The sequence below is a fragment of the Kogia breviceps genome, chromosome 9, assembly GCF_026419965.1.
Source record: "Kogia breviceps isolate mKogBre1 chromosome 9, mKogBre1 haplotype 1, whole genome shotgun sequence".
NCBI classification, from domain to species: Eukaryota; Metazoa; Chordata; class Mammalia; order Artiodactyla; family Physeteridae; genus Kogia; species Kogia breviceps.
In genome coordinates this window covers 13,713,992-13,726,767 of record NC_081318.1, presented here as the reverse complement: position 1 = coordinate 13,726,767, position 12,776 = coordinate 13,713,992, and the positions used below count along the sequence as shown (strand labels likewise).

At 45.1% G+C, this 12,776-nt stretch overlaps 1 protein-coding gene across 4 annotated transcripts in view; it reads right to left on the bottom strand.

The window, feature by feature from the left end:
- The window catches only part of SLC37A3 (solute carrier family 37 member 3), a 90,164-nt gene that overhangs the window by 32,226 nt on the left and 45,162 nt on the right, over window positions 1–12,776 (bottom strand). For 2 of the 4 annotated variants that reach the window (XM_067041995.1, XM_067041996.1), the window contains exon 15: window positions 8,326–8,373. The exons of the other annotated variants lie outside the window; for them this stretch is intronic. In XM_067041995.1, coding sequence (XP_066898096.1) covers window positions 8,326–8,373 — 48 coding nt within the window. The remainder of the gene's footprint in view (window positions 1–8,325; window positions 8,374–12,776) is intronic. 4 annotated transcript variants of the gene reach the window in all.

Here is a 12,776-nt window from a genome sequence, read left to right as displayed (position 1 = left end):
TTGTGGCGCACGGGCTCAGTTGCTCTGCGGCATGTGGGATCTTCCAGGACCAGGGCTCAAACCCGTGTCCCCTGCATTGGCAGGTGGACTCTTAACCACTGCGCCACCAGGGAAGCCCACAACTTGCCTTATTAAGTTTACCTTTGAATCTTCCTTGATTCTACTCTTTTCCTCCATCCATACTCTAGGCCCTCAATTCTCCCCTGCTTATGCAATAACCTCCTGTCTCCAGGTCTCCCTGTTCATGGTTTCACCCATCACTAGTCCATCTCTTTCCCTACTGCCCAAGTGGTTTAACACACAAATCCAGTCCTCACAAAGCCTTCGGAAGCTTGCAAGGCCCTTGATGAGACGGCTCTGCTAACTCCAGGATCACCTCTGGCCCTTCACTTGCAAGCACTCCATCCCCGGCCTCGCAGACCTACCTGTGGGTCACAGAATCCAGCCACCTTCCCACCTCCTACAGTTCAAGAGCAATTCAGGCATCGTATCCTCAGGTTGTACTAATCTTCCCAAGGACCTGTTTTCTGTACTCCTCACTGCCCTGAGCATACCCACATCACAGCACTTATCACACTGCAAGATTTAACCCATACGACAGTCTTTTTCACTGTATTAGCAGTAGTTTGGGGGCAGGGATTTGCTTTTATTCACTGATTTCTAACACTCAACATTTCCTGGTAGAATTAAGAAAACAGTCAATTCAAACCCGAGTCTGATTCTAAGGTTCACATTCCTTCCACTATGCTGTAAAGTCAGAGAGTAGAAAGAGAAACTGGATAGTATAGGATGACAAAAAGGCAAGAGGCTCTTTGTTAACCCACAGCTAACATCATACTTACTGGTGAAAGACTGGATGTTTTCCTCCTAAGATTAGAAGCAAGACAAGGAAGGCTACTCTCACCACTTCTATTCAACATTGTACTGGATGTTCTAACCAGGGAAATTAGGCAAGAAAAAGAAATAAAATGCATCCAGATTGGAAAGGAAAAATTAAAACTATCTCTATTCCCAGATGATGTGATCTTGTATAGGAAAAATCCTAAGCAATTCACAAAGTAATTATTGGAAGAAAAAGAAGTTCAGCTAGGTTGCAGGATATAAGGTCAATATACAAAAAATCAATCGTATTTCTATATACTAGCAATGAACAACATGAAATGAAATTAAGCAAACAATTCCATTTACAATAGCAACAACAACAAAACAACCCTTCAGGATAACTGTAACAGAAAAAGTACAATATTTGTACAGTGAAAACTAGGAAACATCACTGAAAGAAATTAAGGAAGACCAGGACTTCCCCGGTGGCACAGTGGTTAAGAATCTGCCTGCCAACGCAGGGGACACGGGTTCAAGCCCTGGTCTGTGAAGATCCCACATGCCACGGGGCAACTAAGCCCGTGCGCCACAACTACTGAGCCTGCGCTCTAGAGCCCGCAAGCCACAACTACTGAGCCCACGTGCCACAACAACTGAAGCCCGCGTGCCTAGAGCCTGTGCTCCACAATAAGAGAAGCCACTGCAATGAGAAGCCCACGCACCGCAATGAAGAGTAGCCCCCGCTCGCCACAACTAGAGAGAGTCCATGAGCAGCAGCTACGAAGACCCAACGCAGCCAAAATAAATAAAATCAATAAATAATTTTTTTAGAAAGACAATTCAATGGGGAAAGAATAGTCTTGCCAACAAATGATGCAGCGGGATAATGATAGCCACATGCAAAAGAATAGAACTTGGACTCTATCTAATACCACATACAAAAATTAACTCAAAATGGATCATATGTGTAAATGTAAGAGCTAAAATAATGAAAGTCTTAGAAGAAAACTTACGAGTAAACCTTCATGATCTTGGACTAGACAAAGATAGCTTATGTATGACACCAAAATCAGAAGTGACAAAAGAAAAAAACAGGTAAATTAGACCTCATCAAAATTTTAAAAATTTGTGTTTCTAAGGATACCAGCAAGAAAGTGAAAAGACAATCCACAGAATAGGAAAAATATATTAAATCATATATCTGATAAGGGACTTGTATCTAGAATATGTAAAGAACTCTCACAACACAACAATAAAATGACAAATAACCCAATTTTTAATGGGCAAAGGAGACACATGTCCAGGAAGACAAACAAATGGCCAATAAGCACACGAAAAGATGCCCGACATGATTAGTCGTTAGCGAGAACCGCAAATCAAACCACAGTAAGACAGCACTTCAGATCTATTAGGGTGACTAAAATTTTAAACAGACGGACAATAACAAGTGCCGGCGAGGACGTGGAAAAATTGGAACTTTCGCAGATTGCTGGTGGAATTGTAAAACTGTGCAGCCACTTCAGAAAGCAGTGCGGTAAAACAGACAGCTAGTGGGAAGCAGTCGCATAGCACAGGGAGATCAGCGCGGTGCTTTGTGACCAGCTAGAGGGGTGGGATAGGGAGGGGGGGAGGGAGGGAGACGCAAGAGGGAAGAGATATGGAGATATATGTATACGTATAACTGATTCACTTTGTTATAAAGCAGAAACTAACACACCATTGTAAAGCAACTATACTCCAATAAAAACGTTAAAAAAAAAAGAAAGTTGTTTGGCAGTTCCACGTGTTAATTATAGTTACCATATGACCCAGCAATTCCGCACCCAGGAAACCTGAAAACATACATCCACATAAAAACTTACATACAAATGCTCCTAGCAGCATTACTCATAATAGCCAAAAAGTGGGAATAATCCAACTGTCCATCAACTGATGAGTGAATAAACAAAATGTGGTGCATGCACACAATTCAGTCATAGAAAGGAATGAAGTACTGATACATGCGACAACAGAAATGAGCCTTTGTCTCAACTGTACGTGTGAGATTTTAGCTTATGGAAGTGACTGAGTGACGACAAGGAGAGGTCAGTGCCATTGAAAGGTTTTTATTACTCACAGTGCCTGAAAGGCGAGCACACCACACCCACCGGGCCCTATGGGGAAGCTTCAGTTTGGGTCAGGAGGAGGAAGGAGCCAGGGAAAGCCTGAGCCAGAGCCTTTATTGTGTTTTCTGCAGGAAAGGCAAGGCAGGACAGGCTAAAGAGTTTAGGACTGACTTGTCTGAGTAATTCTGGCAGGCTTTGGGAAGGGCTGTCTCCTAGTTGTTTGGCACATGGCCCTCGTCTGACTTAGGGCAGGGGAGAGATTAGCTTGGTGTGTGAGAGTCTGATAAAGGACGGGGTTGGTTCCTGGTTGGTTCGGGGTGTGGGCTCTGGACTGGATAGTCTGCACACGAAAAGTGTGCTACAGGGTGAGTCCTTTCCTATCTCTCAGAGCCGACTAGTCCTGGGAGGGGCAGCGAGCCCACAAATGCCGGAGCATCAAGAATACAGAAAATAAGACGATACAACTAAGACAGCTGGCCTTCTGATGAATGCACACCAAATAGACAAATACAGGATCTAAGAAAACCCAGTTAGAACAGCCTAGAAAACATTAGGCTAAGTGAAAGAAGCTAATCTCAAAAGACCCTGTATTCCACTTATACAAAATGTCCAGAATAGGTAAACCCATAGATACAGAATGTAAATCACTGGTTGCCAGAAGCTGGGGAAAGAGGAGAATGCAGAGTGACTGCTAAGAGGTACAGGGTTTCTTTTCGGGGTGATGAAAATGTTCTAAAATTAGATGGACCTATGACTATCCCTAAAACCACTGTACACTTTATTTATTTATTTATTTATTTATTTATCTATTTATTTTTTGTGGTACGCAGGCCTCTCCCGTTGCGGAGCACAGGCTCCGGACGCGCAGGCTCAGCAGCCATGGCTCACGGGCCCAGCCGCTCCGTGGCATGTGGGATCTTCCCGGACCGGGGCACGAACCCGTGTCCCCTGCATTGGCAGGCGGACTCTCAACCACTGTGCCACCAGGGAAGCCCCAACCACTGTACACTTTAAATGGGTGACTTATGTATGTGTAAATTATATTTCAATAAAGTTGTTATTTTTAAAAAAATACAAAGAAAGAGCAGTGTTCAATACTTTCACAAACAAGACATCAGAGGGGAATTTCCTGGTGGTCCAGTGGTTAGGACTCTGCACTTTCACTGCAGGGGGTCTGGCTTTGATCCCTGGTCCGGGAACTAAGATCCCACAAGCCACGCAGCATGGCAAAAAAAAAAAGACATCAGTGGAAGAGAGGTGTCACTACTACTTACCCTCCGATCTCTGGTCTCCCAGATTTTCTAGCTAGAGATGAGGCGTCATGCAAGATCTCAACATTAATCCAGGAAAGAAAGTCCTTTTTGATACATGAGCAGGAGAATAACACCACAAAAATACTATTTAACAGGATTATTCTGAGAGTTGAGCACAGCACAGACAGGAGCAGGGAAGGACTGCTAGAAGAGGAGGACACCGAAGATAAGGCCATTGAGAATAATTCAGGCAGAGGAAATGGCCTAGAAATCAATAAGAAAGACAGAAAAGCAAGTGAGAAAGCATCAGCAATGCCTGGAGGCTGAGGACAAGGAGAGAGGAAAAGATGTATCCAAAAGTATCCTTAAGGCTGGGGGCCTGGGGAAGACGCCAGTTACCATTGACAGTTAAAGACAACCCAGAAAATGAGAATTATGGCACAGTGGAGACTCCGGGTCCAGTAATGCAAGAGAGTTACTTAATGAATAAGGATCAAAATGTGCCTTGATGCCTAAAGTTACTCAAAAATACTTCAGGCAGCTTATTAAACAAACACCACTAGGAAAGTTATATGGGAAGTGGGTTTGCAGGGACTAGGGTGAGAAAATGAACTCTTATTACATTGGGCCGCCAGCAGGACATCCTGGTGATCGCCAGGCAATTTAAGATTGGAAAATGAGTAAGAAATTGGGGCTAGAGAGGAAAATTTGGTCGTCATTGGGAGGTTTTAGAAAAATATGAAACAGTGAACTGTGTAAAAGAAGTACTGGAACTGGAACAGAGAAAAATTAAACATTAACTAAGTTCTACCTCCTACTTGCCAGGCACTGTATGAGAGGATTTTTCAAAATGATTAGAAGGTAGTCCTGACTTTCTAGAGTTTTGTGGACAAGTGATGACATAGCTAAAAATAGAGTATGACTGAGAGTGTCTGGAACACAGAAGATGAAACCATTTTGTCTAGAGAGTTTTCTTACGATTGAGGATGAGGAGGAAAAGGGGATATCAAAATGGAGACAAAAGTAGAATTCAAAGAATAAGAAGGTAGTTAACGACATCAAAAGTAAAGAACAGAGACGGCCAGCTTTGAACAGAAAGCAATGCTTGGGAGAATAGCTTCAATAAAAATTTAAGATGAGAAGCATAAAAAGCTGAAAGGGAAAGAGGGAAGTTGTCTTCAAATATATAAAGAGAAAATATATATCTGTGTTACTTTGGAAGAATTAGGACCAATGGAAGACACTGTAAGATTTTCACTCAGGGAGGCTTCCCTGGTGGTGCAGTGGTTAAGAATCCACCTGCCGATGCAGGGGACACGGATTCAAGCCCTGGTCCGGGAAGATCCCACATGCCGCGGAGCAACTAAGCCTGCGAGCCACAACTACTGAGCCCACGTGCCATAACTACTGAAGCCCGCGCACCTAGAGCCCGTGCTCCGCAACAAGAGGAGCCCGCGCACCACAACGAAGAGTAGACCCTGCTCGCTGCAACTAGAAAGCCCGTGTGCAGCAACGAAGACCCAATGCAGCCAAAACTAAAAACAAATAAAATAAATGAATTTTTTTAATAAAAAGATTTTCACTTAGTAGAACACATCTAACAACGAGAGCCTCACAGGCAGAGCATGGCTGAGGTGCGTGTGGGAAGACCACCCATTTGGAGAACACGTTACCATTCATAGTAGGGGGATGGTAAGAGCAAAGTGTGGAAGGGAAGGTTAAAGGTTAAGGTCTCAGCTGAGAGGCCTGGAGGATTGAAAGACTAGAAAAAAAAAGATGGAGAGAAGCTAATCAAAAGGAATGGAATTTAGAGTGAAGTTAAGCCGTCAATTCCTGTGCAAAACAGAGAAATGCCCAAGTGGAGAAACTCCAGATAATCCTGATCTTTCAGTAAAATAGGTGGGGCATCACCAGTGATAACAGAAGGCTGCCAGGTGGGGGGACTGAGAACTTCTGAGAGAATAACTAGCCAGGAGGGTTTCAAAACCAGCGGATGTAAAGTCCTAATGAAATGAAGTACACGTGGCTCTCTGGTGCTGACAGGTGCAGCGGGCAGGGTCTTTGGAACTTTGTCTCCCCCTGCTGAGTCAAGAGGCATGAACAGCTGAGACGAGGAAAGGAGCCCAATAGGAAAGAACTGTTTCTTTTGGCGGTGGGGGTTAGAGAGAGGAAAACATAAACATTGATTTTTAAAAATCACCTTGTAAGTTAGATCCTGCAGCATTAAATGAGCTGCTATGCGAAAACCAAACAGCAGACAGATGTGGAAAGGGGGCCAGCACTGGGGCATCCCTGCCGGCCACTCTTGCTAGTCTTTTGGGGACTTCCCTGGCCGTCCAGTGGTTAAGACTCCATGTTTCCATTGCAGGGGGCACGGGTTCAGTCCCTGGTCGGGGAACTAAGATCCACACGGTGCGGGGGTGAAAAAAAAAAATCTTTGCTAGTCTTTTCTCTGAAAGGCTCTTCTCTTAAGTAACCCATCCCTTTATCCAGATGCTGCTTCAACAGCCTCAAAGTGATGGCAGAGATAGGGACCGTTCCCTCAGCCAGGACACAGGCTTGTTTTGAATTTCAAAAGTTCTGTTAAATTATCTTCTCTCCAAGACCTTTTTCACAGAATCATCTTTATGTGAACCCACCTAATAGAGCAAACAAGGATGAAACCTATCTCACGGCTGGGGGCATTTGGGGAAGGGTATCTCCTCAGCCTCTATTTCAGCCACTGCTCCTTCATCCCCCAGCTCCACCCTCCTGGCTCCAGAGCGGTCTCTCTTTATTTTGTAACCCCATTCACATCTTAATCCTATGCAACAAAGGCAAGTTATGTATGCGATTCCTTAGGTATCGTTTTTTTTTTAATGAAATCCACAGCAAGAGTTAGGTTCCTGAAACTTTCTATGGTGAGCCTAGGAAAACAAACAAAATGCTAAATAAATAAGCAAATGTGCACATAAACGCACACAATCTAGGACTATGGTATCCTGATGTCACTCTTGAGAGCCTGATAATAACTATTAAACAAGGTGAAGGCCTTTGAAGTACTTGGATGAAACGTTTTACCTAAATACAATTATCCCATTACAATCCAGATCAACATTCCCATCCAACAGGGTGGCCTTTTTATCAGTATTTCACTGATGATGAAGTTATGACAACATCCTTGTGATTGAATGGGATTTAAAATGGTTTCAAATGATTCTGCTACTTGTTATCTAATTTCTGAAGGGGCAAAAGGGAAAAATAAGTTATTTCTTTAATCAGAGGGCAATGGCAGGCAATAAAAAGCTAATGGCATTTTTGATATAAGACCGTCATTCAAAGTTAATTAAACATTCATTAGAAGGAAGGGTAAGGGAATTCCTGGCAGTTCAGTGGTTAGGACTTGGTGCTTTCACTGCTGAGGCCTGGGTTCAATCCCTGGTCAGGGAACTAAGATCCCACAAGCCTCGAGGTGCCACCAAAAAAAAAAAAAAAAAAGACGGGTAAGAGTAGGGACCTTGGTCAAGGGGAAAGAGGCAGAGCTGGCTCAGGTGGGCATGGGACATCACCACCTCCACCGACTCCAGGGCCGGGGAAGGACAGAAGACATCACAATGCAAGAGTCTGTCAGGTGGCAGATCTTCCTGAGCCTCAGGCAGAAGGACCAGGAAAGAGGGAAGAGATGCTCTTTAAAAAGGCAAACCTGGAGTGGAAGGCGCTGCAGAGCGGCGCCCTGGGGGGCTCTGAGGGGCACTCAGTGCAGCAGCAGGTGCGAGCTGCAGGCAGTTTTAAGACAAAGCTTCGGACTTCCCTGGTGGCGCAGTGATTACCAATCCGCCTGCCAATGCGGGGGACACGGGTTCCAGCCCTCGTCCGGGAAGATCCCACATGCCGCGGAGCAACTAAGCCCATGCACCACCACTCCTGAGCCTGTGCTCTAGAGCCCGCGCGCCACAACTACTGAAGCCTGCGTGCCTAGAGCCTGTGCTCTGCAACAAGAAGCCACCGCAATGAGAAGCCCGCGCACCGCAACGCAAAGTAGCCCCCGCTCGACGCAATTAGAGAAAAGCCCGCATGCAGCAACAAAGACCCAACGCAGCCAAAAATAAATAAATAATTTTTTTTAAAAAAGCCCAAGTTTCGCAGCGTCTGGCATCCCTGCTCACCTGCAGGACTCTGGCGCTTGGAATTCGAGAGCCTTGTACAGTGTATACCTTGGAAGGAAGCCCAGGACAAGATTAAAGTCAAATGAGAAGAGGCCGAGTGGCATCACGGAAAAAAACACTGAAGTCAGAAGACCTGGGTTTCGATTCAGTCCTGCTGTCATGTACTAGATGTGTGACCCTGGGCGAACCCATGAGCTTCTTAGAGCCTCCGTTCTCAAATCTAAGGGCCACAACCACGGGTCCTCCTACCTTATGAATGCAGTGGGGATAAAAGAGAGTAGTGGATGGGAGGGCACTTTTTTTCTTTTTTTCTTATGCAGTACGCGGGCCTCTCACTGTTGTGGCCTCTCCCACTGCGGAGCACAGGCTCCGGACGCGCAGGCTCAGCAGCCGTGGCTCACGGGCCCAGCCGCTCCGCGGCATATGGGATCTTCCCAGACCAGGGCATGAACCCGTGTCTCCTGCATTGGCAGGCGGACTCTCAACCACTGCGCCACCAGAGAAGCCTTGGGAGGGCACTTTTAAAAGTCGTGTACCAGGAATTCCCTGGTGGTCCAGTGGGCTTCCACTGCAGGGGGCCCAGATTTGATCCCTGATCAGGGAACTAAGATCCCACAAACCGTGCAGCACGACCAAAAAAATTAAAAATAAAATAAAATAAAGAACTCCCTTTCAAATATTAGTCTTGATGTACATATACATATGTATATATCTATATGTGTGTGTATAGTTAAATGTAACACATAATTACATATATATATAGTCACCTAGAATTATCTATAACACATATATAACCATTTAGGTGATTTGTATTATCTGTGTTCACATATATAAACTTCATACTGAATCTGATTTATTCTGGACATATGCTGGAACAAACTTGGTCACCAGAGGGACTTCCCTGGGTAGCACAGTGGTTAAGAATCTTCCTACCAATGCAGGGGACACGGGTTCAAGCCCCGGTTCAGGAAGATCCCACATGCCATGGAGCAACTAAGCCCGCAAACCACAACTACTGAGCCTGTGCTCTAGAGACTATGAGCCACAACTACTGAAGCCCGCAAGCCTAAAGCCCGTGCTCCACAACGAGAAGCCACCGCAATGAGAAGCCCGTGCATCACAACGAAGAGTAGCCCCCGCTCACCGCAACTAGTGAACGCCCGCGTGCAGCAACGAAGACCCAACACAGCCAAAAATAAATAAATAAGTCAATAAATAAAAACTTGGTCACCAGAAATGATCAGGGCATTTAAGGAAAAGCAAAAGGAAGATGTGCCTGAAAGTACAGAGGCCACAAGGGAAGATAAACCAGCTGTCTTGATTGATGGTTGCTGCAACCTTGGACATGGAGTTGACCCTTTCACGCTCACAATTTAATTGAGGAAACAACAACTTAACCAGAAACAACCAGAGAACAAAATAAGGCAGTAAAATCACTTGGCCTAGGCAGACTGCACGGTCTATGTAACGACTCTAGAATTTTAAGGAAAGGAAAGAGCATTAGAAATGGGGTAATCAGGAAAAGCTCCAAGGAGATGAACATATACACACTACTATATATAAAACAGATAACCAACAAGGACCTACTGTATAGCACAGGGAACTCTACTCGATATTTTGTAATAACCTGTAAGGGAAAAGAATCTGAAGCAAAAAATATATATATGTATGTGTAACTGACTCACTTTGCTGTACACCTGAAACTAACACAACATTGTAAATCAACTAAGCTTCAATTAAGAAAAAAAAGGAAAGTCCCATGGAGGTAGGACATCAGGAGCTCAGAGGGACAGAAAGAACTGGAAGGAAGAGGACGGGCCAAGTGAAAACACGCAGCAGGAATAAAGACAGCAGCTTGAACAACATGGGGTTTCTTCTGTAGCGGCAAGCTCGCCCTTCACTGTGGCTTAGCTCTCCAGGAGAGCTGATACGGCTACTGAAGAGCCTGAGGAGAGGACAATGCATTCTCTGCCCCACGGCCTGGCCTGATAACCTGGCCATTTACTGTGGGAGGCAGTGTCATGTTGTAAAGCAAGGGGAAGAGCCACATGCAGGGTCAGGGAGCCACACTCCACTCGGCCCCCCTCCACTCCTTTTCCTTCCACCTTTTCCAATACGATCAACATTTACACAGCAACAACCATCCAAGGAACTAGGCATTGGAGAAAAAGACCAATAATCAGGGCTTCCCTGGTGGTGCAGGGGTTAAGAATCTGCCTGCCGATGCAGGGGACACGGGTTCGAGCCCTGGTCCGGGAAGATCCCACATGCCGCGGAGCAACTAAGCCCGTGCGCCACAACTACCGAGCCTGCAAGCCACAACTACTAAGCCCACGTGCCACAGTTACCTAAGCCCGTGCGCTTAGAGCCCATGCACCACAATGAGGAGCAGCCCCTGCTCGCCGCAACTAGAGAAAGCCCGCACACAGCAATGAAGACCCGATGCACTCCCCCCCCCACCAAAAAAAAAGACCAATAATCACCTTGGGGAGTTAGATATAAAAACAGGTTAGGCCGAAGCAGCTAAGGACCGAATAAGTAATATTGCTATTGCTACCAAAACAAGGCGAGACGATGGGGAGCTAGTGAGGCTGCCTGGAAAATGGTTTCTTGGACTAGATGGTGCTTGTCCAAGTCTTGAGGAAAAACTAAGATTCAGAAAGCAGAGAGTTAAGAAGGAGTATTACAGACCAGAAGTGTGAATCAACACTAGAAGGTAAGCACTACGATGTGAATATATTAATACTCAACACTACTGAACTGTATGCTTAAAATGGTTAAGACGGTACATTTTATGTTACATTTATTTTATCACGATTAAACATTTTTTTCATTTAAAAAACAAACCAGGGCTTCCCTGGTGGCTCAGTGGTTGAGAGTCTGCCTGCCGATGCAGGGGACACGGGTTCGTGCCCCGGTCCGGGAAGGTCCCACATGCTGCGGAGCGGCTGGGCCCGTGAGCCGTGGCCGCTGAGCGCGCGCGTCCGGAGCCTGTGCTCCGCAACCGGAGAGGCCACAGCAGTGAGAGGTCCGCGTACCAAAACAAACAAACAAACAAACAAAAAAAAAGAAAACAAACCAAAACACAGGTGCTTCCAAAAAAAAAAAAAAGATAAACTGATATGAATACACACTGCCATTTGTAGTCAAGTAATAAGCTAACCAGTCTGATTTTGTAGAAGGTTCGTGTAGAGAGACATCAGGAGATTGAGTAAAGAAACAAACTGAGGGGCATCCCTGGTGGTCCAGTGGGTAAGACTCCGTGCTCCCAATGCAGGGGGCCCGGGTTTGATCCCTGGTTGGGGAACTAGATCTCACATGCCGCAACTAAGCGTCCGCACGCCACAACTAAGACGTGGTGCAGCCTAAATAAATAAATTTTTTTTTTTTTTAAAAAAAAGAAAGAAACAGACTGAAGGTGGATTGTGGGAAACCTCAGGCTAACAGGTGGCACTTGATTCTCTCAACCAAGGTTTCTAACTTTGTGGTCTAAGGACAGGCTTTGAGTTTTGGCCTGTGAACACCCTGTAATAGACCTTGAAAGTTTGTTCACAGGTGCATTTTGATCTGGGGAGAGGGCAAATGGCTGTCAGATTCTCAAAAGGGTTTATGACTTAGAAAATTTGAAAACCATTCATAAAGCCAATTGGCAGTGTGGTCTGGGTGGGGATGGGACAGGGGCTGAGGTTACATAAGTTGAGCTCACTTCCCTTGAGACTTGCAGTTAACTAAACACCAGATAGTATTATATAAATGGATGCCCTATCTCTCTTTAGTACTTAACAGAGCTATTGTTAGGTATTAAGAACAGCTCATCTGGGAAAGCTGGTGACCCCTACTGGAAACTAGCAGAGGGTGAGCAGAGAAGAGAACCCAGTAAAAGATAGGAAATAAGAAGATTCAATACATTAAAATGCCATAGAAGCCAAAGAAAAAAAGTCCTGGAGAAGATGAAGTGGTTACCGGAGTCAAGTGTAAGAGGAGGATTAAGAAAGATAAGGAACGAAGAAAAAAAAGATATCTAAGTTCTATGACCTTCAGTTGCACAGTTTCTGGAGAGCGATGCAAAAAAGGTCAGAGGTTAAGGGTAACATATCCAAACTAGGAGACTGGAAGAGCAAAGGAAAGTGCTACAATTATGACGTGATAATTATGTCAGAACATCAGGCATAAACCAGGAGTGTCCTGGACGAACAGACATACAGTTAGTTACCTAGTTGAGGAGGAAGTTAGTAGCACAGCCAGGAAGGCAGCAGATACCATCTGTTAACTCAAAGGATTTGGTTGTGAAAAGGAAAATAGGATGTAAGTCAGAAGAACTAGTAGGGATAAGAAATGGCTTTATCAGTTACCTATGTGGGAGGAGGGAGTACTTCTGATGTTGTTAAGGAAAGGGAAGGAGTGGACAAGAGCATCCTGTACCCTCCATCTCGCTGAACTTCACGACGCAC